The sequence below is a fragment of the Echeneis naucrates genome, chromosome 1 (assembly GCF_900963305.1).
Source record: "Echeneis naucrates chromosome 1, fEcheNa1.1, whole genome shotgun sequence".
In the NCBI taxonomy this organism is placed as follows: Eukaryota; Metazoa; Chordata; class Actinopteri; order Carangiformes; family Echeneidae; genus Echeneis; species Echeneis naucrates.
The window spans coordinates 17,584,567-17,611,888 of NC_042511.1; the positions used below are offsets into that span (position 1 = coordinate 17,584,567).

General features: G+C 41.4%; 1 protein-coding gene across 1 annotated transcript; it reads left to right on the forward strand.

Annotated features, from left to right (window-relative positions):
• On the forward strand, positions 1-27,077 carry ube2o (ubiquitin-conjugating enzyme E2O). Its single transcript, XM_029511817.1, has 22 exons — positions 1-502; positions 14,816-14,875; positions 15,318-15,428; positions 15,952-16,049; positions 16,140-16,203; positions 16,425-16,568; positions 16,887-16,996; positions 17,270-17,420; positions 17,681-17,738; positions 18,294-18,456; positions 19,364-19,519; positions 20,402-20,556; positions 20,921-21,033; positions 21,163-21,291; positions 21,767-21,856; positions 21,950-22,274; positions 23,166-23,533; positions 23,657-23,837; positions 24,192-24,328; positions 24,608-24,811; positions 25,277-25,334; positions 26,245-27,077. Exons 1-22 carry the CDS (start codon positions 74-76, stop codon positions 27,075-27,077), a joined length of 4,137 nt encoding a protein of 1,378 aa, XP_029367677.1. The 5' UTR covers positions 1-73.
• The last annotated feature ends 245 nt before the right edge of the window (positions 27,078-27,322 follow it).

The window sequence follows — 27,322 nt, forward strand, 5'->3', positions numbered from 1 at the left end:
TGCTTCCAGGTTCCAGTTTTTTCATTCCTCCGTCATCCTCGCGCCCCAGCATCACTCCCTGACAACAGCAGCGATGGCGGAGCCCGTAGCATCGGATGCGGGAGCATCCCCGAGCCCGGGCCTCTCTCCCGCGGCCAGCCCGAGCTCGGAGCCCCCATCCATGGTCCTGTCTCCCACGGCGGACGGCTCCCAGCGACTGCTTTTCTCTCACGACCTGGTCTCGGGCCGGTATCGCGGCTCAGTCCGGTTTGGCCTCGTACGGATGATCCATGGCGAGGAGGATTTTAACTCAGACTCCGACCTAGACGATGGTGGAGGGAGACGCGGCGGCGGCGGCGGTGGTGGAAGCGGCGGTGGAGCAGGAGGAGGAGGAGGAGGACGAGCACAGGGGGGTTCGGACACCGAAAGCGCAGCCGACTCCCCGAGTCGGCCTCTGGGTAGAGGGTTTGTCCGCGTCCAGTGGTACCCTGAAGGAGGGAAGCAGGACATCAGGGAAACAAAGGTACCACACCGCAGCAAACGTGTGAGCTGTTTACACTGAGCATGATGATGGGGCTGCTCTGGTCTCACTGCCGGGGCCGGTTTTTGAGGTGGTGGGTCAATCTGCTAACCCCTGGGGGATCAGGTTCACCTAATCCGCCTGCTTTGAAACCTTCAACCCAGCTCGCTAACTGGTTAGCATCCAGGCACGCATGCTAACTAGCCGTTTAGCTCCTAGCCTCATGTCACTCAGCTGGGGCTGCCGAGCTAATCAGACCCGACCCGTCGGACTGCCTCCGGCCGGTAGCCCTTTAACCCGGGGCGGCTGCAAGTCCCTGCTACAAACTTTACACATTTAGGTTAGCTCATCTTTGACTCAGTCAACTTCCCAGGCTGGGTGCGACTTGGCCTGTGACCAAAACTCTGTGTGTCAGTTTAAGTTTATTTCCATAACATCTCATATACACCTGCATCCCCATTTCAAACCAGACTGCTCAGTCGCCATTGTGACAAGGCGAGGATATCCTCATCTGATTCGGGCTTTACAGTAATTTCTGAAGAAGTAAACACTGTTTAACATTTATTTACTTGTTCCATTTTTGATGAGAACTTGCTTCTCTTTCTCTTATAGATCAAGGCCAGAATATATTTGGAAATTGAGATGTTGTTTAGGTGAAAGAAAATATATGAATATCGATGTTTAGTTTCTGGACTCTCACCCAATGCCATTAAATAATTTCTAACAATGATTAGTCCTGATTGAACCTTGGAAATCTGTTTCATCATTCAAATGTGAAAATAAATAACCAAATCCTGGAGTGGCACCTACAAATTAACCTGTTTGTGCAGTAACAGTCTGAAACCTGGACATATTCATGTAATTATCATGTAAACTTAACAAAACAAGCAAATATTTACAAACCTATATAATTTAATAACTTCTTCAGGCCATATGTAGCACCTCATGTTGGTCAACCCCATAATTTTAAAGACGACTATAAAACAAGGCACAAATATTTACAATGTTGAAATGAAATATGAAAATTGTGTCGTAATTTCCAGGTAATTTTTGGCAAAGACCAAGTTCTTTCATGGCTGTTCCCTTACTCACACAGTTTCCTTCATTTAGTTTTTCTCTCTACAGTCAAATAATATGTTACTGTAAGTCATGAATAAAATGTGAGACGTGCTGACATCCATACTGTCCAGCACTTCTCTAGATTTCTCTTGGGCTTTGTTGGAAAGGGTCACAGAGTGTAGAGGGGGACTGCTCTAGAACAAGCTCATACAAGTTGATTTTTAGAGACACTGGATGGGACTAGAAGACGCCTATATTAGCAGCCTATTTTGTCTTTCTTTGTCCTCTTGGCTCATTGAGTAAAATTCTGGCCGCAGCATCACTGAACCTTTGTCCCAACAAAGACTCTTCAACAACGATGGCAATGTTTACACACCACACAGACTGTTATTGCTGTGTCATCACTAGTTTGTGTCCCCAAAGGATCTAGTGTTTGCCAGTGTGTATGCCTGTGAAGTTCACTCTGGAGTGGCGTTTGTGTAGTTTAGCTGTGCTGTATAAGTGCATACAACAGTGTGATTTATTTTTGTCCATCTGCCTACACAACATGTCCTGTCTCATTAGACGTTGTCTTGGTTGTATATATCCTGAGAGCATGGTGGAGATTCTGATCAATAATTCATAATTACTTCCTGCACTAAGCAAAGTTGCACATCTGCAAGATGATTTTCCCACAAAAATTTGGGTTGTATTTATTATGCAGGCGGTGTCACGGTTAAAATGTTTCTTTCCTCAGGAGTAATAAGTGGAGAGAAAGCTGAGACTTAAAATCTCACTTGTCAGGACTCCTCTTGGGATTAATAAAACCAGTTTTACAATTTCTATAGAAAAAATTTTAATTTTGTTATGAGTGAGACAGCAGTTCTTAGGCAGACGTTTTAAATAATCCAAGATGGTCAGTCAAATTAATTCACAGTGTTAATTGTTTCTTTGGCACTTTGCTTGAAAGCTGAGTTTGCTTTATGTCAGTCTTCATCGTCTTTATGCTGGAAAGAGGAAGTGGCAGTAGAGGGATTCATGGACATACATATTCAACATTGACTAACCAATCTATTAATTATTATTATTATTATTTTTTTTTTTTTTTTGGTGAGCTAATGTAAAGGCTCTGTGACCAAATGTGGCTGATTAGCAAAATTTTTCTGCATCATGGAGGCATCAGCAATATAAAATCAACGATGCTCTAAACAAAAATGTTACTAAAGGCGACTTTTGTCTAAGTTCATCTTATTTTTACAGCTTGGAAAGGAAAATAACTGCTATACTATTATTTCTGTACATTTTGAGTGGTCAAACCGATGCACACAAACACAACAGATAATGCTGTGCATCGTTTTAGAAAGCACTCTGCTTTCAGTGCATTGGCTGTTTTGTTGTAAATTAACCACACGCATCATGTTTACACAATTACATTTACGAAACAAAGTCTAATTTAGCAGAGATGGCTGTTGTAGCTTTGTGTGGGAAACAGTAAATCTTTGTTTCACACACTCAGAACAATTTGCATCACCAACCTCTAAAGTGGGAGAGTTGGACCAGTAGCTCCCATATGGTAACATGTCTGCCTTTCACTACTGCACTCTAACACTATCACATAATTTTTTTTTTTTTCATGTTTTGAAACATGGAGGAGGGATGGAGCTTAGATCTGCATTTCAGTGCAGGTTTGAACATGGACCCCTCGCATGCACTGCTTGCTCTTCCACTGTTGGTTTGTAGTGAATCAGGAGCATGGCTGTTTCTGTTACCTAAAGCATCTGAACAGCAGTCATATACAGTATCCTCAGTCTGTTGTACTTAAAGTATTATTAGTATTAAAGTATTATCAGCACATCCTCAACACATCTAAACCTTCTGTGAGCTTTCAATAAGACAGTAATAGAGACTTCATCTTCCAAGGGCAAGGAGAAGGACGCTGTGTTTGTGTTGTCTTTGATTGTGGAACAAGATGATTAGTTTCCTCCCTGATCTGAACCACTTTAAAGCACAAAATGTTGTTAATGGCCCCACACTGACCACAATTTCTACCTTGCACTAGTAAGAACTAGATAAGATGTTCTTTAAATAACCACTGTGTGTCGTAAATTAAACATCAGATGATTAGGCTAATGTGACATTTTCTTTTTAATTATTTTTGGGGTCATTTTTAGCCTCTCCCCTCTCGTGGAGGAAGCAGAGAGAGAGACGGGAAGTCCCTTTGTCCATCTGGTTGGGAATTGAACTGAAGACCTCCTGCTCTGGGCTCAGTCTACTTATGTTAGTGCTCTAACTTTTGTCACAGGATTTTTTATATATTCTGTGTTATAATGCTTTGGCTGAAACAGCAAATGGTTGAATTTTTTTTTTTTTTTTTTTTTTTTTTTTAAAAACCCTCTGCTGTTCTCTTGGCTGGCCAAAGGCAGCCAAGAGAACAAGCAGCCTCTGCCTACCTCAGCTTCCCGTTGCTGCAACACAACCTTGAAATTTCCATCAAAGCACAGAAGTACATTGCAGCAGGTGGTTATCAGTGGCAGGTATTAAGGGAGCAGCATATCTTTTCTAAGCTGGGGTTTTATCAGTCACTGATTAACTGAAATAGTCCTGAACATGCAACTGAGAACTTAATAGATATTGTTGGGGGAACTCCTGCTATGCATCAGTTGTCTGCTAGGCTGTTATGGAGGGTGTCAAGGCAGAGTGGTGGAGGGGAGCTGTGAGGGCCTGGTCATGCAGCTCTGTGACTGGTGGGGTGGAGCAGGTCAAAGGGGAGGAGCAGGAGACTGGTGTGTTAACAATGACAATAGGGAGGCTAAAGCAGGATGCAGCCGCTGACCATCCTGCAGAGGGGGAAATATGGGGAATAGGACGAGGACATGAAGAAAATGGGCAGTGTGAAAGTACTGAGTAGGTAGGAGTACCTGATATCAGAACCATTGGGAAAAATTAAAATGAATTGAAACAAAATAATTTGACAGCAAAGGAGGTAATGTTTCGAGCAGGCCAGATGGCTGTTATGATAATGTACAGACTTTCAGTCCTTGAGCTGCTAAGGTTCCATCTTCTGCTCCCATTTCATTTTAAATTTAGGCCCCCTGTTGTTTTGCTGCTCTCTCTTGTTACAGTGTCCTCATGTTTGCAGTCCTAAAGATATATTTTGCTGAATAGTGTCACGGTCAGACTGATTTGATTTGTGTTTAATAAATTCCACTTGGCTGCCTGCAGATTTTCGGCCACTTTGTCAGTTTGGGGGGAAAAACAAGATTAGGTCAAAGCCTAGAATACTGCTGGACTGCATCTATTTAAATTCTGCCTGGTGTCTGGTTTCAGCCCTTCATCTGTTTGTCTCTCCTGTTTTCTGTGCTCACAGATGCAGCAATATTATACAGTTTTTCCAATAATGCTGCACTCATTCTTCTATTATCAAACAAAGGAGAGGTATCAATTTAGGTCCATTTAGACCATACGTTGAATTTCTAGTCATGTCAAAGCTGATAGGCTTTGGGAACAGGTAAAGCCCTGCTTTTATAAAGGCACAATCACCAAACATTGGAGCTAAATACCAAGACAATGCTGTGATTCAGTCAGAGAGAAAGTTATAAATATTAAATATACAGAATATTTGGATGTTGTCCTATTTAAATATAACCAAACCTTGTCTCTTTAATGTGGCTCAACAGAAACGACTTGTTGGCATAGTGAGTGAACACGAAAGGCTTAGTTCCTTTTATGGTCCATGGATCATCCAATGGAGCTTTAGTCACCAACCTTTTCACACTGCAATTCCTCTAATGCTTCCCTGGATAATGGACACATTGCAGTTCAATGTTACTTGAAATGCAGTAATTGTTACCAATATTACCAGCTGCTGTGGCTCCCTCTATATGTTGGTTCAAGCACCTTGGTACAAGAAGTATGACATCTAAGGCAGGACAGAAGGCAAGAGGCAAAACAAACCCAGAGCCCTTTGTGTTCTCAGTGCAAAGGTTTAGAAAACTAGAAAGTCTTTTGAAAGCACACATTGAGCAGTGACCTCAGCTGACTGAGCTCTGTCAAAATATTTGCAGCAATTAATTTTGGAAGAGCATCAGTCCGACTCCAATGATGAATTGTCCAGTGATGAATTGTGAGCTCTCAGTCAGTCAGTGACTTTTGTGAGTCCCCACTATTGTGGGGCAGTCAGAAAAGTTCAAATTTTCGTTACCTATTTTACATTGTTCAGTTACAGCTGATAGGGAGAGTTGTTTTGTTTTTTTTTTTTTTTTTTGTTTGAAATAAAAACCATTGATGGTTTATGAAGTGAGCAGGAGACTCCTGGGTTTTACTGCCTTTATTGTTACCTTTTATTGTGCCAATAGTCTTTATTTAGGTTTTACAGACAGCACCTGCACAAGTCAGGATTTAAACACAACCACAGTGAAGGATGCGTTCTGTACAGCCCAATATAACACAATAAAAGGTGCAGTGCAGCATTCAGACAAAGAAACGACTGGATTTAAAGCAGCAGTCGTAGGTTGTTTTTAAGAGGGCGGATGGCAGAAGGTTTACATACATTGGTGTACCACTTCCCCACCCCCTGTCCTGTAACCTTAGCAGGGAAAGGCATGATGTCATACATAAGCCATCAGTCTCGTTGGCACCTGGTTGCATTTGCACTACAGATCAAATTGTTCTACATTTGCTGTGTCTGTAAACGTGAAAATGGCCTTTCAGCAGCTTGCATTGTCAAAAGGGCAGTTATCTGACTTTTCTCATACTGATAATATATGGAAAACTGTAAATTAAATACAAGCGGTATACGAAGGGTGAGAGTACCGCAGGTGCTTGATGCACTGAAAAGAAGGGTGCCTCCCATCTGTCATCCTGGTTGTATATATCCATCCAGCTACAGATTTCAGGCTAGATTACAGAATAGAAATACCGTTGTCTAATACCCTTGTTGACTGATGAATGACATTCAAGTCACTACCCCACTCAGATCTCTGCCAGCATCTTCAGATTATGATCACAGGAATGTTTTTCAATCGTGTTGGGCACTTGACTCTCCAAAAAAATTTTAGCTGCAAGCACTGGGAAGGCCATCATCTTAATGCGTAGATGCTTTTAAGACAAAAAGCCAAAATTAGTTTCAGTAGATCTGGTTGGAGGCAACGTGCCCCTACTGACCCACAGAGATGTCTTTTAAGATTATTATTTATTATATTAAGGACTGAACTAACCAAACTACACTCTGCAACACATAAGTCATATTTTCTCTCCCTGATCAAGTTACAATGTTTTGTTTTTTTTTTTAGCAGCAATCAGTATTGTGCAGTGACTGCAGCAGTTCTCCTGTAAGCAGATGAAAAAGTGATTGAATCTGTGATATCTGTTTTAGTCTTCGCTTGCCAATTAATGCAGTGTGTAAACCATTTTATCGGTCAGATTAAATCCAAATAACTATACTGATCCTGTGCGTGTTTGTATTATCCTTCCTCATTGCTCGTGGCATTTGATCAGAAATGATGATGCATTAAGGTGCTTTTGGCCTCTGAAATCAATGTAGTGCCTGACTCCGAGTCTCTGTTAGATATTTCAAACTGTAATTTCTGCTGCAAATCTGCAGCATTTCTGGCTTCAGACAGTCTCATAATTGTTGAAGTGCATCTTTCAGATCAGGAGTTGTCTGCAGGTGTTCAGCGTAGGCTGGCAGACGTTGGTGTAATCTGGGACATCAGTCTTTGTCATTGTTGGTTGTGGTTGCTACATGGTTCATCTGAAAAGAAGAATAACAGCTGCAGCGTTGCTTTGCAGTTGTTTGATAAAAATCTGAAAGGGTTGATGTCTTTGTTTTTAATGAATGCAATTCCCTAAAATGAGTTGCTGTTAATAGAAGTTCAGGAAACTAAGTGAATGATTAGTTATTTACCTCCTACTACGACTCTCTGACCTAGTCTGGATAGCCATTTATTCAAACAAAATAAGCAATGACTTTTTCTGTATTATAAATACTGAAGCAGATTTTGTTTGTTATTGACTTCACATTGTTTGTTTATCTGACTATGATGTCATGATTCAGTTCACATGCCTGGATTGACCCTTCATTCATCATTGTTTTGTTTAAGTGTACTGGCCCAGTTTTACATTTGAAATGTGAATTCAAGTAGAGCTACAAGTTTGCATATTGATTTAGTTTGCCCACTTTTTTTTTGGTGTATCCTCCTCTATCAAACGGCAAACTCTGTAGCCGCTATTTCATCTTCCTCTACTTCAGTTTCCTCTCAAGACATTGATGTCTCTGTCATCAGACAATGAGCCAGTGTGACAGAGGATATCACCCTGTAGTTAGGTGATGATCCTGCTCAGCAGGTGAAGGAAGCAGCATAATAAGAGAAAAGGAAATGCATTTCAGCCTGTTATCCTCTGAGGCTTTCACAGTGAAACTGACTTGTTGTCCAGGTGTGAATTGGTCAAATTGTTGAACCTGGTGTGCTCTCTGTCTCTGCAATAATACAATCCAAATTTTCCTCTCTCCCCTCCTCCATTACATTCCTCTCATATTCTTCATTTCTATTCTCCCTCTGTCCTGTATCATGTCCTGTCTCGATGAAGAGTCCTCAACCATTATTCTGTGTCCATATCCCTTCTAAAATGAATGCAATTGTAATTTTCTAAATTAGTTTTACATTTAAAAACCTCTTTTCCACTTCATTTATGTAACATAAAGGCATGTCCATGATGCGTTAGGTCATAAATTACTGACTATATAGTGTGTATATCAAATAATAGTCTGCTAAATAAATGATAAATGTCTGCTTGGCGTCTGTGTTACTGACGCACATCAGTCACATCATAGTCCTTCCCTGCTGATCACCTCCACACTTATTAGCACATGAAAGATGATGCCAGCAGCATGTATTTCCAGTAAATTTCCTATGTTTTCCTTCATCTTTTCCTCTCCCTAATATGCTCCTCCCTTAGCCCCTGTCTTCCATTTTTCTTGTTCTTTTGCTTCTCTCTGCTCCTTCCCTGTTTCCTCATCTTCCTCCTATGCTAGATCCAGTTTCCTTCATCCCTCCCTTTCTCAATCACCACTTTGTTGATCTCAAACCTTCTTTCTCCCTCTGTCCAGCTCATGTTAATGGATCTCATATGATCCATTAATTTCTATCTCTGGCTTGGTGCACGCGCACACACGCACACGCACGCACACACACACACACACACACACACACACACACACACACACACACACACTTTGAAGTGACTTGCCTCGCTGCTGGAGCCTGCACCCATCCTGCCATTCCTCTAGCTATCCCTTTTCTCTCTCTCTCCTCCTCTCTCTTACTCTTTCCTCCCTCTTTCCTCTGCAGTGTTGGCCCTGCCCAGTGGGGAGACTCTCTGCACTCTCAACCCCCTCTAACTTCCCCTCCTTACTCTGTCTCACTATCTGCTGTGTTTGCTGCACGCTTGTCTATTTCTGGCCCTTATATTTTCTTTGGTTCCTCACTCTCTTTCTCTCTCTCTCCTGGGATCTGTCTCGATCTCCCACATTTTGGGCTGCCTGCTGTCTCTTCTGTGCCTCGTTCACTGTTCATCTTCACTTTCCCCCATCACACCCTCTTTACCTCTCCCTGTGCCCTCCTCCCCATCACATTTCCTCCCCTCACTTTTTCCATCTATTTCTTCATCTTCATGATTGAATCTCTTGAGTATACTTCTCACCATCCTTTATTGCTTATTCTATTTATCCATCTTAAATTATCAGCCTTTTCACAACCCCATCTTTTCCTATTTGGCTTCAGATTCTGCTGGTTTATGTCCTTTCTTCTCGTCCTAATATGCAGCTCCCTTAGTCCTGTCCTCCTCTAATACTGTTTACTGTTAGTTCCCTAGTCCTTCCCCTGTGGTCTCCAAGTGTAAGAGGCATTGTGCTTGCTCCCTTTTTAATAGAGCTGTGCATTCTTCCTGTGCGTCCCAATCAATAGTCTTCAGTCAGACAGATCTGTCCTGGAGATGTGAAAAGAAGAAATGAGGGTGTGAGAACTGATTGATGATTCATTTGTTTATAGCCTCATCAAATATGCCTTGGTTAAGATTGTATTTATTTTTTTCAAGGAATTTAGGTAGCAGTGTATCAAAAAAGCTCTTCTTATTTTTGTTTACTCTTTGCTTAGTCATTGTCTGGTGTGATGACCTAACCCTCCGTTTTGTCTAGGATGTGCAGCAGCTCTTCTGACCAGAGATCAGGAGGTGAGCACTTTAACATGAACAAACAAATACATACATGTATGCCTGGCAGGTTTGTAAATCAGTATTGACATTGCTGGTCTGACTATAGCCATATTTTTTGTGTTTAGGGCACAGTTAATGGAGAGATGGACAACTGAGAAGTGAATCGGTTTAAAAATGTGACTCTCTAATGTGTATCTCTAAAGTGGGCCTACACAGGCTCTGTGGGATGGTGCTGCAGGATCTACTACCATAATAAGTTAGACTGGTCAGTTGCCTAACAGCTGTTTAACACTTTACAGTCATTACCTGTGTCGTTGTTGCAGTCATTTCAGCTAAACATCCCTTTTTGTTGTGCCTTGTTATGTATTATGAATAAGGCCTGAATAATATGTTTATCCTGCAACAAGTGATCCATAAAGCTTCTCATATGGTCTAACCCTAACCTTAAATATCTTCTCATTATTCTCACCACTATAAAGAAATCATTTTCAGTTTGCCAAATCTGTAGCTGTTTGCCAGGACCATGATTTGCCAGAGGAACAATGCTGAGATGAAGCGAGTACTGCTGCATGATGACTTCACCTTTGTTATCACTGATCGATATTTAATATTCAACAGCATCTGTGGGTGGACTTTCACTTATAAGACAAACATAGAGCACAGGGAACTGTGTGTTAGAGGATAGAAATGGAGGATGGGCACCACGAGTACATTACCACTGAATCCTTTCAGTCATTTTGGGATTAGACAGTTTGTTTAGTATAGAAATAGCACTGAAATCAGTATCAGGAACCCCAGTGTGGTAAACAAACCATTGGAGTGTAGAATAGGCGTGGCCCTGAGCTGCAGTCCTCTGCAGTGCCCCCCCCCCCCACACTCATATCGCACCTGAATAATGACTTGTGTTAATTAGGCCAGGAAGTCAAAGCAAATACTGTCATCTATCGATTCTTGTCAGCCTGACCGCTTCTGTGTTATCAGTTTGGATCAAGTCCCCAGGGTTGCCTTTGATCCCCACAAACTTGCACACATGTATGCACGTAAATCCATTCACACAAAGGGGCATGTCTTTCCTTTTTGTTGTGTGATGCCGTGCTCACCACCACCTCAATGCCTCTCTTGTCATTGTCATGAGCCATAGCAACAGTCTGGTGCTTTCGTGTAACCTAGCTGCCTAGATATTGGATCGTTTTGCAGCGTGAATTTGCATGAATGTGGTCAGTATCTGTCACTGAGGATGTAGGGAAAAATTAGGATTGTTTCTTGTTTTAATAAGTGCAGTGTAGTGTATGGAGGACATGTCTGTTTGAAACTAAAGCTTTCCTTGAATCCTTGGATCTATACAGTATGTGTTCTTGAGGAAACTGAATGTGTGTTGAAGTCACATGTAGAAACCACCCTGCCCTACCAGATGACAGCTATCTGCTTCCTATCTAGATTTTACAACATGACTTCCTTATGATATCAAGGCCTTTTATCACATTGGAGGTCACTTCATCATTCAGTTTTCTTTTGTTATAAACTGGGAGCTTTTTACCTTTTTTAGTTTTGTAGTTTTTATTTTATTTGAACGTCAGTGTTCTCCTTAAATTTTTTTGATATTACATCTTATTGAGAAACCTAAATACCATGGCATGTAGATGCTTCCACAGGTGCATCATTGGTTTGTTTAGTCAAGAGAGGCAGTCTCTTCTTCCAAACACTTGCATATTGTTGAAATTATGATGTCATGTAAATGACATAATCAGTCGCACTCACCATGCCACAAAAAAAAACAAAAAACAAATAGATGCTGACCGTTTTGGCTTCATATCTATAATACTATAACTATCTATAACTCTGCTTACCAGTTACTTCTACAGTTCTTCTGCAGCTCTTGACCAGCACAGTCACATTTTAGTTATATTTTATAAAGCTGGCAAAGGTCCTGTCATGGTCCTTGGTGGTCTAGGGCTGTACCAGCCCCTTTACTGTGTAGATGCCATTGATTGAAACACACTGTTTTAGAACTGGTGAGTGGCATTACTACCATAGTAGCGCAGTGCAGCCAATGCACTGAAAGAATATTAATGAAGTGAACTGTGTGTATAGTCATCTAAAAATGTTTTTTACTTCTGGGTTTCTCTCAGTGTAGAGGTGTAGATGAGGAAGAAGAGAGGATTGTTTGCCTGCGTACAAGCGAGTGTGTTTGTGAGAGAAAGGGTATGTGTAATTCCAGCTGTAGAGACATGAGGAGGAGACAGGCTGCTGTTTAATAGCTTACAAGGGAACATGGCGACCCATCGATCTCTTTCTCTCTCTCACTCACACACACACTCACTCTGTGCTTTTTCCTCTCCTAGAATTCAGTGGAGTAGAGTTACACTGAGACAAACTCTGCCAAGCACTGAGGACTATGAGTCTGTGTGTGTCTGACTTCGATGCTTTTGGGGATAAATTTCAAACTAAAGATCAGTTTCTTCCCCGTTGGAAGGAAATGCCATGTTTCCTCTTGTGGGGAAGAGCTGATTTGGTTTGCTGTAGTGATGAATTTTATGGTTGGGTTAGTACCAGTCGAATGTTAGGGTGCAGATCTCGACGGATGGTTATCTCCCCCTTGCTCTTAAAAAAAAAAACAAACAAACAAAAAAAAAAACAGAAAAATTTGTCCACTTTAAATTTCCCCTCAATGAAAACAAACAAAAAAAAAACACCAGTCTACAAAACCCCTGCTGCTAACAGGAAGGCACAGCACAGGGCAGTGAAAACCGCCCAGAAAATCACTCACAGCAGCCTTCCTTCTATGGAGGACACCTACTTCAGTAGCTGAAGGAGCAGTGCAGCCCGTAACGTTGGGGGCCTTACCCACTGGGTTCCATGGATTGTTTGACCCCCTCTCTTCAGGCAAGAGGGAGGGAGTGAAAATATCCTAAACTTGTAAATTTAAGTAAACAGGTGTAAATATTGTGGTTCTGACCAAAACACAGAAATAATACATGGCTTCACTTCATCAAATTGAATTCTTTATGCAAAGAAAAATGCAGTATGTGAAGTTGAGAGTTAAATTAAACAATGCACTGCTCACTACTGGAAGCAACTCCCAATGGCAATCAACTCAGCCAAAACGACTCCTTTAAGAGGAAGCTAAAAACAACTCATTTAAAAGTCAACTCATTTACTTTGAGGAGCTTCTGAACCCAGCTGACACAATACATTAAAACAGGCTATAATAATTTTAAAATAATTTCCATGTAAGTGGTGAGACCCAAACCTGTGCAAACCTATTGTCCAAAGGTCACCTGAAGCTGCTAAAAGTTGCCCTGAGCTGAGTGAGATGAGCAAGAGCATATCATTTCTTCATTCAAGCCCATATACATACAGTATATATACAGTGTTTCTATGTTCACACACAAGTGTTGTAACATCACTGTCTCTGTGTTGAAGCAACAATGAAAACTGAAAAAAGTTGAAATGCATCTTTTTATTGGTACTATACATTATCAAAAACCAACAAAATAAAGAAATAAAAGAGAGAACAAAAGGTACTCAAAATTTGCACAAAAAGCTACATTGTTAACCAGGGCAGTTGCACCTTGTGACTTCACATATAGCTGCAGTGGAAATATAATGTCCTTCCAACACAAGCCTCTTTCTGTCACATCAAAAGAAATGATGAGATGAAACAAAGGAAAACTCCACTGTTTATTCTTGTGTGTTTCCTTTATATCACCTTGTGGATCAGCACTGTGAATAATAGACTAGCAGAGAAGCTGTGAAAACTAAAGATCAGCAGCTACTTGTCCTGAATGAAAAAGGAATTCTCTTGGTGTTGGGTGTCTTTTAGAGCTGATATAACCCACAAAAGGTTCATCATAAAGGCACACCACTGCCTTTTTGTATATCAGCAGGGCATAGAACCATTCTCAGTTAGTTCCTGTTGCTGTGTTGACTCAATGACTTTGTGTGACATTTTGATGGGATATAAAATACAGCTTCAGGGACAAGCAGGGTCACTCTGCTAGTTTATACTATAGTTTGTGGAAATTGATCCAAACTCAGGGTATTGCTTGTGTTTATTTGTCATATGTCAAATCTATTATTAGTCATAGTGCTTCATATATTGCAGGTTCCCTTTCTTGTCCCTGAATGCCTTTAATTATTTTTCCTGACAGCACTTGTGCTCCAGGTTTTGGTTGAAAACCATGCTGTCAGATTTTGCCAGAGCGCAGAGTAATGCATCCAGCAAGATGCTGCTTTGGCCAGTTGGACATATGCGACACATTATCCTCTTGGGTGAGGTCATCCTCAACTGTTTACCTCCTGGTTGTTGTTAATGTTACTCTAACTGAATTTCCTGGGTTATGTTTCATTGACTGGTCTGTAGCTGTAATAACTGGAGCCTACTGTTATAGCCCTGTGTGGTTTTTCTTTTCAGGGCAGCTTTTGCTCTGAATGTTTGCCGACACAGTGTGACACAGCAAAACTTAGCTCACAGGAACATGGTTGCCCTCTGGGATCCTAGTTCATTCCAAGTTTAGCCCAAAAGTTGCAATCGTCTGCCCTTTGTCTCTCTCTGTCTGTCTCTGGCTTGTAGTTCTTGATCAATACACCCGCTTATTTGTTCAAAATGCAATTTTTGTATCCGTGTTGATTAAATCATTTGTTGAGGAAATGTTCAACATCATTCTGAACACATTCAGTGTTCATCATCCTGCTGGATTCTCAAACAAGAGGCTCAAGCTGGCCAGCTCAGCGAAATGTGTCTGTTTAGATGGCAAAACCTTTTAATCTGCTCTGAGGGGGCACTGAGGCTCTGCTGACTGTGCATGTTGCAGTCTTCATGGCTGTGAGCTGGGGCAGAACGAAGGTGTGACAAATCATATCATTTATATTGTCATGGTGTAAGTATAAATGGTTCATCACATGTTAATTGATATACACTGTTCTCCTCCGCAGGAAGGTTTATTACAAGAATATGATGATCCAGTTTCTGAGACAGTGGTTTCTGTCGGTCTGAGGAGCCTTAAAATGAGGTCATCCAGCTGTGTTAGGCACCAGTTTCTAAACTTTTTGCACTTTCTTTTACAGCTGAAACTTGAAGATCGATCAATTGTCATCAGAGACATTGTACGACGGAACAATTCAAATGTAAGGGAAGTCCTCAGTCTGCTTTTTTTGTTGTTTCTCGTTCCCTTTCCACTTTCCCTCTTTCATTTTGTCTTCTTAGTGCCATATCTTTTTCAATCAGCTCTCCCATTGTCAGTCATGTCACCTCTCACTGCTCTGTTCCATTTGCTGCATCGGACATGACTGGAATATGATTGCAGGTTGACACTAACAGAAGACTAAAAGGAGGTTTATTATGTTAATGTGGTGAAACAGCTCAATCTGAATATGAATGCAACATTAAACCTTGACAAGACTTTTATATTCAGTTGATTTTTTTTTTTTTTTTTGGTTCACAAGTCATCAAACCAGTGATCTTGTTGGACACCACCACAAGCATTTTGCAATTTTCTTTCTTTTTGGATACTGGATTGTAGATAATGTAGTGATAGAGATGGTGACATGCTGCTTTGTTGTATTACAGGACAACCAGTGTGGTATTGTGACCAACATTGACATTGAGTGTGCAGTGAAATTGGTGGGAACAAACTGTGTGTTGTATCCAGTTAACAGCAAAGAGCTGCAGCACATCTGGGTAAGAGAGGAAGTTTTTACTTTGTAGTAAATCTGTTACACTGTGCTTCAGTGGACATACATTTTTTACATACCAAGAAAATTTCCTGGAAATACAACAACCAAAAATTTGTAACAATGCTTTGTTGCAATGCTCTATTTAATGGGTTCCAGTTTTTCCAGCCAAATTACCAGAAACAATTGACACAATGCTAATATACTACATAAAAAAATTACGATATTTTGGGGACTAATGAAATAAGAGCAAGTTCTTGCTGTTAGAACTGTATTAAGTCCACCCGCATTACAACCAACCAACCATTAGAATTAATTTGTGCGGCTGATTGGAGATTTGTTTTTACAGTCAGTCATGCAGATGATTGTTTTGTGTTTCAGTAGGGTTAGTTTTGCAGATTAATTTAATATATATATTTTTTTAAATAATTCAATTAACTCCAGTAACTTTGACATACTTTGAAAACATACTGATCATGGTATCTTGGTGGTAGAATGGTAGAATAAGATTGTGTGATTGTGTTTTTCAGTCATTTATGTACGGCGACTACATTGCCTATGATTTCTGGCTTGGGAAGGTGTACGACCTGACTAATCACATCATCCTGAAGCTCTCCAATGGAGCCAGGTAAACCATGTGCCTGCACGCTGGCAGGCATTCATCAGTGCCAACTCCAGTGAATGTCGACTGACTGTCTCTCTGTTCTCCTCCCTTCAGGTGCTCCATGAGTGTGGAAGATGGTGCCAAGCTTTACGATGTCTGTCCGCATGTCAGTGATTCGGTACGTAGCTGTGAGCTCTCATCTGTCACTTCAGTGGATCTTTTTCTTCTGCTGCAACTTGAACATTTCCGCTGCCGATCAGGGACAGATAACATTTGAGAAAAGCAGTGAAATGGAATTACTTGTTCTGGTTGTAGTTTATAGATTGTGGAGTATTGAATATGAAACATAAACGTGTTAAAAGTGGCATTTCATAATTGTTTTGCTGTATTATTTTTCAGGGTCTATTTTTCGATGAGGCCTATGGTTTCTACCCAGGGCAGGTCCTGATTGGTCCAGCCAAAGTCTTCTCAAATGTACAGTGGCTGTCAGGTGTCAAACCTGTCCTCAGCAGGAAATGCAAGTTCAGGGTGGTGGTAGAGGAGGTAAGACAACAGTGATGATGATGATGATGATGATAGCAATAATGGTCATTTCCTCTCTGCATTACACATCTGCCTTCTCATTATGGCACCAGATCACTACATTGATGACATGATGGTGGTATAAATTCACACGAACTAACTGTAGAGGTTTTTTTTCATTTTAGCTCTGCATGAGTCTGGGTCACTGTAATCTTCACCATCAGGCCTAGTTCTCTTTTGGAGAAGGGAAACATAGAATGGGAAATTCTTAAAATAACACTTCACAATGTATGTTAAATTGTGGTAATAGCTTCTGCGGTGTCGTTTTGTTTTCTTCAGGTGAAGGTTGTTGAACTGAAGGTGACGTGGATCACAAAGAGCTACTCCCCAAAAGGCTCTGACAGTGTCTATCCACCTGCCTCCACCATCACACAGGAAAATCTCTGCAGGTCAGTAGAAATATCAAGCCTTTTCTTCATACACACATTTAAGTATTCCTTCTGGTAGTCACTGTAGTTGATTGATGAAAAAAAAAAAAAAACTTTCTTGTAGCTTTAATAACTGAAATAAATTAGTAAATGCAACAAATTTGGTTCTTTTCCAAGATATCAGATTTTGGTTAATCTATATCAAGGAATTGTAAAAAAAAAACAAAAAACAAAACAAACTTCTTTTGCATTTTGTTGCCCATGGTGTGATGCTTTTCTCCTGATTGTGTTTAGGGTGAGACGTCTGGGCTACTATGACCACACCCAGAGGCAGCTGGGAGAGAGGGCCCTGTATGTGTTTCCTGCTAAGGGAGATGCCACACGGATTACCTGTGAAGGACCTGACGGTGCAGCTGTCCTGCCAGAAGATCCCGTGGCCAGAAAGGTGTGAATAAGGCGTGTTTATAGATAGATTTATGTTTTTATAAATGACATACTTGTTACGTTCTGTAAAAATTGAGCCTATTGCACACGTTAACATTTCACATTGTTGGCTTTATGCAAAAAGTTATTAAACAGTAGATGTTTATTATACTAAGCAAGTCACCCATGAATGCCTTTCCCCCTTCTCATTACAGACTCTCAGCACCCAAAGCATTTTCTGATCCTCTTCAAGCTGTGACTCTGTGTGTTTATTTCCTATAGTTAAAAAGGATGTTCAAGAAGGAATTGGGGAAAAAGATGGAGAACGCTGACACACAAGGTATCAAATGCCGAGCAAAAAAGCAGAAGAGAATACAGTACACGCTTCAAATAATTATCAGACATCTTTGTACTGTGTCTTTGTGTCTCAGAAATGCCCCAACATTTAAGGAGTTGCTGAACAAGTTTGAATGTGTGAATCTGCCTGGTCCAATGAGTTGGTCAAGCCTTTGTGAATGCTGCTGCACTAGTTATCACAATATATCATTGGCCATGCACGTGGTCAGAGCCTTTATTATCTCATTACGTCACTGAGACATAAATGGAATCAAGTGCAGATGAACTGGAGTTAAATGAACATTGAATGTTAAGCTATGAGCATTAAGAAGCTTAAAATGTACAGCACAGAGGAAACTGGGCATCGTGCTGAAGGGCATGTTAGATACCACATTTAGAAGAATGTGGCATCTAACATGAATAGAATTCAGAATAGAGGACGTCTGTCTCTCAAAAGTTGAATGTGAAAGCAGTTTCATCTTCAAGCTGCTGCATGAATGTTAGTAAAATCTGTTAAAACCATGCTGGTACATACTTTTGTGTTTTTGACCCTCAACAGGAGAACACAAGTCAGAGCAGACCGACTCATCTCATTCGAACAACAATGGCCCTGTTGTTCCCTCCCAGAACCCATCAGACCCTCAGAACACCAACGACACCTCAGCTGAACACGGGGAGCAGGATGCTGATGATGAGGCTGCAGAGGACACTGATGACACCAGGTTCGTTGTTTGTTTGTATGATGATTGATGTGAGACTGTGGAAATGAGCGAGGCACTTTACGAACGACCAGAGTCGGCCACTTGCCCATTAAAAATGTATGGATAGTTAACATTAGCTTTTGTAAAGTGCAGTGCGATCTGATACAGGAGCATGGTAACAAAAACTTCTAGTCTCTGAGAGGTATGTTGATTCAGGGAATATCTGAGCAGCTGTGTTGGAGTGTTTTACCTGTGGTGTGTTGTTGGACAGGCTTAGGGTTACACAGCTAGTTTTATAAGCTAAATCTACTGGTTCACAGTTTTATCTATTTAAAGGTACAACCTTTTAAGATGATCTGCTAAAAGCCAAAAGAATCTGCCAGGCAGGAATGATGACTAATTCTTCTGCTTAACACCTTGCAGTTGTACACAACCTTTGCCTCTCAATGTCAGTTATACATTGTTATATTACATTTTTATAACTATTGAAGTTTAGCTACTTACTAATTAATAATTTCAATGAGTCTTTAATGGTGAAAGAGGAAATAGTAGCACAGACTTAATCATAATTTAACTATCACCTTTTTATTAATGAATAGTGGTATGTAGTTAAACAGAACAAGTATTCACTAATGGAAAAATCTTTTATAAGTTTGGCTGATCAACTTGCTGTGATCTTCTAAAAGTGACTTAGCTTGTTCACCTTCTCAAAAGAGAATCTGCAGTTTGTTTTTTGTTTTTTTGTTTTTTTTGTTTTTTTTTTTTCCCTTTTTGGACTATTGTTTGGATAAGAAGATTGAAAAACCTACATTGAGCTCATAGGAGCTTTACCAAGTGACACTATATGGACCAAAAACATTTTCTAAATTGTTGCCTGAAAACATTACGTGTGAAAATAATTAACCTGTGACTGGACCTCCGTTTGCAGCTCTCTGACCTCATCTGCAAGCTCCACAGCCTCCTCTCAGAGTGGTGGCCTGGGAACAAACCGCAAGAAGAGCATCCCACTTTCCATCCGTAACCTGAAGAGGAAGCACAAGAAGAAGAGGACCAAGTTCTCCCGCGAGTTTAAGCCTGGAGACCGGTGGGTCCTCATTCTTCATTCTTTTATGCCTCTGCTTTTCTCTTTTAGCTTTAGCTTCTGCTGCAATCCAGTACTAACCTCTGTGTTTCTGTCTGTTGGCAGCGTCTCTGTATGTAGCTGCTCATTAGGTCTCTCAAGTGACTGCTTTTCTCCACAGTGACTGAACCAGTTTTTATCTCATAGATTAAATTATTGCAGATCTATCATTTTCCATATTTTGTGATGCAAGGAGAATATGCTGATATTCCTCTAGATATGGAAGCAGCAAACTAGAACTTAAAATCATGATGTCATAATACCAGTGGAACAGTTATGTTTATGTTGAACACTGTCAAATTATTGACAGCTTTTATTTCTTTAAGTTGAATAATTTAAAGATGGATCAACATGAGACAAAGTAAAAGGGTTTCTGCACTCATGTCACACGTTAGCATGACCATTACTGTTGTATCATATATTGATGTTTTCACAGTCTACCATTATTTATCAAGATGTAATTAATGTCAGAAATAAAGAATGCCTTGTACAGGGTGACAATATATAATTGTCATTCTATTTTTCCGTATTTGGTAAGTTTCATTTTCTGCAAGCTGAAATTGGTTGAATGCTCTTCCAACAGTTCACTTCCTTAGGAAAACAGAAGAAAGATCAATTTTGTGGTGGGTGAAGATAAAGGGCTTATTAGAAAAGAAGACTGGATAAATATTGGAGAAGTATAGAGCAGGAATAACTTTTTTTAGTTTACCTTTTCAATTGAATGAGCAGGAGGTGACCACAGGAGAGATGTAGTTCTTAATATAATAAACAATTCACACTGTGTAAATCTGGACCATAAAATGCTATATATCAATGTGACCTGTGCGTGTGTACATTTATACACAGAGTGGCAGTGGAAGTTGTATCCACAAAGACCACGGCCAATGTCATGTGGAAGGACGGGCGGGTGGAGACGGGGATCCGATCAAATGACCTCATCCCCATTCAGCATCTCGACAGCCATGAATTCTGTCCCGGGGACTTTGTAGTAGACAAACGACGTAAGGAAATTTAATTGAACCAAAAATGAACTGATGAATTTGATATTTGCATTGTTCCATTAGACTTTTTAGATCAGTGAAGACGCAGCATGTCAGTTTTTTTTAGTCCCTGTGGACAGTGATGAGGTTATTTTATAGAAGCTGCTCTAACACCTAGTACTGACGAGGGTATCTAGGTCGTTTGCTGAAACAGTGACTTCTTGACTTGTACCTGAGGAGTGGCCTGAAAATGCAGGGATTTATTTAAAAGCTCTGATTTTACAGATCCTTCCAGACAAATTCAGATAAGTTTTAATGTTTAGAGGTTGTCTTTTGTGACTTTGTTTTGTTCTTGAAACTCTTTGTGTTTGTTTTCTCACCTCAGCTCAAGCCCTCCAGGACCCAGGAGTGTATGGTGTCATCCAGTCTGGTGATCACAAGGGCAGAACGTGTATTGTCAAGTGGATCAAACTTAACTCCTCGAGCAACGATGTGGAGGTGGGTCAGGATAACAAGGACAGTCAAAATGTTTTCTAGTGTGTTAGAGAGAGGAAAAGGATTTTATTGTTCATTATATTTTATTGAAAAACTGTTAGCAGATGATTTGATGTCTTTGTTTTAATCCAGGTTATCGGTGTGGAGGAGGATGTGAGTGTGTACGACATTGCAGATCATCCAGATTTTCATTTCCGCACCACAGACATCGTCATCAGGATATGGAACTCGGAGGACGGACAGAATGACTGTGAAAATGAAGTGAGAGCAGCAACAACAAAAAATACTTCTACGGTTCTTTCATCGTACATGAAAGAAGCATTCACATGTACTGCACTGAAAATGCTCCACTACTCAGTCTGCCTTCACTGAGCAAATGTAGGAGACATTATGAAGTCAAATCATCATAAAGTCGACATTATCACCTCATGAAATTCCATCAATTTTACCTTTGCCTTACAAAAAACCTAGCAACACTTTGAAAGACATCAACTACTGACATGAAGAAAATTAGTTGGATGGTATTTACTCTCTTGCAGCTCACTCAGAGATGTGGTCTTGAAAGCGATTATTGCTCTGACAATTTTTTAGCTTCCTTTTACTCCACATCAGGATATATTATGGTATTAAGAATATTTACTTGTCGTTTAATCTACAGCCTTAGCTTATTGATCTAGATGCCTAATTTAGTTTTTCTGGCTGTCAGTATTGGTCATGTCTGTGTCTACCCTCTCAGACGTCAGTAGGTCAGGTGTCCAGGGTGGATGTGAGCAGTAAAGTAGAGGTGGTGTGGGCAGACAATTCTATGACCATCGTCCTGCCGCAGGTAAACATCTTTCCTTGATGAAAGCCAGTATAATATTTGATAATAGATGTGAGATGTCTGTTGCTGAGGTTCTCCTAATGAAAACGCACACAGCACCTCTACAATGTGGAGTCAGAGATTGAGGAGACGGACTACGACTCTGTGGAGGAGACCAGCAGCGTCCTGTCCACAGAGGAGTGGGAGGATGAAAGCGACAGCTGGGAGACGGATAACGGCCTCACCACTGAGGACGACAACCACATCAACAATGTGGATGTCATTGACACAGCAACCCCGACCCCCACACCCACTGGCTCCACGACCTTCATCATCCCCCCACAGGAGGGTAGCAAAGTTGGGGTCACCAGCCCCACAAAAGGAGTCCCAGGAGAGGAGGGAGAGGCATCTGTGTCTGTTGCCAGTCCTGCTGCTGGAGGAGGTGAAGATCAGTTCTAATATTATCTACTGTATGTCGCTGTCAGCTGGTGATAAAACATGGCAGGGCTCTGTTATTCGTGTCGGACCTGTTTTGTTTTGTTTTGTTTTTTTATTAAGGGAAAGATAAGAGACAATGTCTTCATTGTCATCGCATTAAAGACAATACAATTGCACTAAAATGCAATGAAATTGTAGTGTAATCCACTTTGGTCAATAAAAGGTTATATTTACACAATAAATAAATGAAATGTACATAATTCCACAGGGAAATTTTCACTAAATTGCATGTTCTGCAGTAAACACACAATATATAAGAATGATGACACAAGACAATGTAGAAAAAGAATAAATAGCCCACCACACAGAAAGAACATCTTCAAACCCTAACCCATGTTTTAAAATGTCACATTCCAATAAAAACATAATGCCAAAGATAGGATGATCCTTCATTAGTTCCACAAGAATTAAATGCTAATTTTCATTATGAATTATCTACAAAAGTCTCTTAACTAGTATTGTCTGAGTAAACAAAAGCCAAATGGATGTGAGAGCCACAGGAAAGGTAGAGAATATAGAACTGAAAAGATAACATTTGGATGATTTTGGTATTTTGTGGGATTTGCTGACAGTAACAGAAATCTGTCTTTTAGCATTTTCTTGCTGAAAATGGTAAGCTATAACTGACTGGAGGCTTCCTGGTCTTAATACAATGAAGATAGATGGGATCTAAAATTTTGAACAAAAAGATAAAATGACCTTTTTATCAAAATGGCTTCCAAAGATGTTGAACAATAGTCAATATCACATTACAGAAAATGTTCTACCTTTGTTGTGTTGGATTTCTCCATCTTGAGGCTGTTTGCTATGCTCTCGTTCTTTGTTGCCCTCACAGGGACGACTCCTGGAGGTGCAGTCAATGGAGCGGAGAAGGCCAGCAAAGACGGTGCTTCTCGGGGCTTTAGGGAGTTAAAAGAGGCCTTGAAAATTCTGGAGAGCTTGAAGAACATGACTGTGGAGCAACTGTGGACTGGCGGCTCGCCAACGTCTCCAACCTCCACTGAACCAGCATCCACAACTAATGTAGCGAGTTCCATAATGCCCACAGCCCCTGAGAAACCCACCAAGGAGAAACGCTTCCTGGACGACATTAAGAAGCTGCAGGAGAACCTGAGAAAGACGCTGGATAATGTGGCTATCGTGGAGGAGGAGAAGATGGAAGCTGTGGTGGAGGCCGGTGGGAGTGGCAGTGCAGGGACAGAGGTTGGTATTAGAGGGATCTAAAACATGATTCATCTTGCACACAATGCGCAACAAATAGATGAGTAGCTGAATACCAGCTCTTGTCATTAGAATGTGTTTAACCTTCCTGTTGTCACTTCTCAGGCTGAGAGACCTGGGGAGGAGAAGCCCCAGCAGGAGCCTCAGACCCCTGTCAGTGGACAAGAGTGGCCAAGTGAGTTTCTCAGTGAGACACCAGTACTGTGCCAGCAGAGCGGTGGCAAACCTGGAGTCACCTTCACCAGCGCCAAGGGAGAGGTGTTCTCCGTACTGGAATGGGCACCAGGTTAGAGAGATTTTTTTTCCCCATCTTTGATCCCTTCCTTTGTCACATTTGGTTTCTGTTCTATGTTTTAATAGCTGATTGAATGAAACACTTGTTGTAGAGCTCAGAGCTCCAACCTCAGATGTGAGGTTCTGTGAGATTCATGTTTTATGTAGGTGGCATTTCAGCACTAGATTCCACACAAACAACCCCACATTTCTTCATCACAATGAGTGATAGTGGCCATCTCCTTATTTCCGTTCTTGTCTGTCACCTTGATGAATTCACTGCCCATATTAACTGAGTTATACTTATCTACATTTCACTTGTTTTCTTTGTTATTCAGCAACCAATCTTCTTTTCTTTTTGACACAGACACTCACTCATTCAAGAAAATGGAGTTTCAGCCAGCAGAAGCCAAGAAATTCTTCAGCACAGTGAGAAAGGAAATGGCTCTTCTCGCAACATCACTGCCAGACGGCATCATGGTCAAAACATTTGAAGATCGCATGGTGGGTCTCTATCTTATCGCCTGCCTAAATGTGACACGCTGTTTCACACTTTTTAAGCCTGATTAAGCCTGTGATGAACTGTCAGCTTAGGGAGCACAAAGGAGAAGTAGTAGGTTCCTCAGTCTGAACAATTTAAACAGTAAACAAGCTTCAAAACAGCTCTCAATGCTTTTCATTCAACGGCATTAGTATTTTATAGTGATAAAAGAAAGGGAAGGGTCAACTGGCAATAAACATTGAAAAAGCCTTCCATCAGTGTCTGCTCTTTCTCCGACATAGGACCTGTTCTCAGCTCTGATCAAAGGGCCGACTCGTACGCCCTATGAGGATGGTCTGTTCCTTTTTGACATCCAGTTGCCCAACATCTACCCAGCTGTGCCACCTCTGTTCCGCTACCTGTCACAGTGCAGCGGCCGCCTCAATCCCAACCTCTACGACAACGGCAAGGTCTGCGTCAGTCTGCTGGGCACCTGGATTGGCAAAGTGAGTGTTGATTGACAGAAGGTTAACCTGCAGTTTGGCCTCAGAGATCTGAGTCAATCTCTAATTAAAAGAACTGTCCCGCTGCTTAAACATTCAAGTGCCACTTGGCTTCAAACGCCTTGTATTTACAAATATCTTTGAATTTGAGCTAATGGTTAGCTAAAATTCAAAGAAAACATTTGCAGATGTACTCTTAGTATATTATTATTATTATTATTATTATTATTACTTTCATTTAAATTTTTTTTTTTCCAAATTTCTGTAATGTTACATCTATGGTCTAAAAATAAAATGAATTGATTCCTATAAATATAATACGTATTGGATAATGAAAATGAGAATTTGTTTCAGCTCTATTTTGGATCAATGCTGATATTTTGATCAGTGCATTTGAATGGTAAGTTCATGTCATCCCCCCTTTTTTTTCTTTTTGGTGCTAATTAGCGTTGTTGATATGATCCACAGGGCACCGAGAGGTGGACCAGCAAGTCCAGTCTTCTGCAAGTCCTCATCTCAATACAAGGTCAGCGCTGGTACACACACACACACACACACACACACACACACAATCTGCCCTCTCTTATCTGCAGCCCATAAATGTTTTATTCAAGTGTTCATTTGCTCTCAGTTGCAGTGCTGCGCACAGTCATGAAACCAAAAATATCTGACTCACACACAGACCTGACACCACGTCCATAAATCATATCTGCAATCTTGCATGTCTGACAGAAGGCAGCATTATTTATGTTAAACGCAGATAGGGTAAAAAAGTGACAGTGCAGTTTGAAGTTGATGAAAGGCATCAAGGGAAGTGCAGTGAAAGAAGCGGCACTTGGAGTGATCTGTTCCTTTGAAATTTACTTTGTTTTAATTCCAAATAGATATTTTAATGCTTCATCATCATCAACAAGCAAAGAATGTGCAAGTGACACATTTTCTTTCTACTGTTAAAAGGAATAAATATGTTATAATTTGCCTGCAACACCTAAATGATAAGGTTGACGTGGAACAATCTAAAAGTGAATCATAATAAACAGGAGCAGTCAGTTAAGATGGCAGATGAGTTTAGGCATCATCAGCAGATCATGCAGTTAGAAAATCCTGAAACCCCCGCCCTAAAAGCAAAATGGGCTTTATGGAGACAGGATACAAAGTCAAGACAGAAGAGAAGTTGTGAGTCTGCTGTCGGTGATGGAACGACCCCTGATTGGATGTGAAAACAAGTTTGTAATTGTGGACACGTTACAGTGTCAGCTTGACTGCAGAATTCACTTGGACCTTCAGTGTGTGAGACGGCAGATATTTACTGAAAGTATTTCTAGTACAACTGAAACTTGGCTTTGTTCTTTGACTGTTTTGATTTGATTTGTTGCATTAATTTTCAAGTGTCACTGTCACAGTTTTGCACATATATATATGTATTTTCCCTGCAGGCCTTATCCTTGTCAATGAGCCTTACTATAATGAGGCGGGCTTTGACAGTGACCGAGGGCTCCAGGAAGGATATGAGAACAGCCGCTGCTACAATGAGATGGCTCTAATCAAGATGGTCCAGTCAATGACGCAGCTTCTGCAGAATCCAGTAGAAGTCTTCAAACAGGAGATCCAGGAGCACTTTGTCTCTAATGGCTGGCGGCTTGTCCATCGCCTTGAGGCGTGGCTCGAGCTGAACGACGCCGCAGAGCGTGGCCACGCAGCGCACATGTCCTGCAGGGCCTCACACTCAAAAGACCGGCCTTCATCAGTGGAGCCTCTGGATGAGCAGCTGCCCCTGGGGCCAGGTCCTGTGGCAGTGGCCCACAGCAGCCCCAGCAAGCCAGGGGAGGAGGGAGGCCCCGGGTTGGGAGTTACCAGTATTATGGAGGAGGAGCTGGAGGACTCAGGGCTGAGTCCCTCCACAACAGCAGCATCTCAGCAGGAGCTGAGTCAGAACTCGGACTGTGACAGCACCACTTCTCTGGGTACTGAGAGCAGGGCTGGCTCCATGGTGCCTGGCTCTGTAGTCCGCGGCGGGACATCAGAATCAAGTTCTGCCGTAGTTAGTGGGGGGGCCGCAGCCTCCACGGGATGCCAGCCAGCGGTGCGACCAAAGAAACGGAGAAAGAGCTACCGGAGTTTCCTCCCAGAGGGCAGCGGCTACCCTGACATCGGCTTTCCCCTCTTCCCACTCTCCAAGGGGTTTGTGAAGAGCGTCCGAGGTGTGCTGCTGCAGTACCGAGCTGCGCTGGCCGCCGCCGGCATCGCCGAGCACACAGAGGACAAGTAAGTGCCTCCTCACCATTCCCCAGCATCTGCACTGCTTCCTGCTCTTTTTCTTCGTCTCTTCTACCTTTTCATCTTTCTCAAGCTTTCGAGGAGGATCCATTCATTGTCTTGAGGGGGAATACAGTTTTCAATCTTCTGCACTGCTGTCCAGAGCTGCACTCTGCCCCCAGCACTGCCCACATCTTTTTACTTTACCTCCATCTCTAAGTTTGCACTGCCCCTGCTGCCCCAAACTCCACGATGCCC

What these genes read in the sequence shown, in the direction of transcription:
- ube2o (XM_029511817.1), top strand. Translation starts at nt 74, where the DNA reads ATGGCGGAGCCCGTAGCATCGGATGCGGGAGCATCCCCGAGCCCGGGC. An exon ending in TACGACGGAACAATTCAAAT is followed by an intron (nt 14,876 to 15,317) that starts GTAAGGGAAGTC and finishes GTTGTATTACAG; the next exon opens with GACAACCAGTGTGGTATTGT. An exon ending in TGGGCACCTGGATTGGCAAA is followed by an intron (nt 24,812 to 25,276) that starts GTGAGTGTTGAT and finishes TATGATCCACAG; the next exon opens with GGCACCGAGAGGTGGACCAG.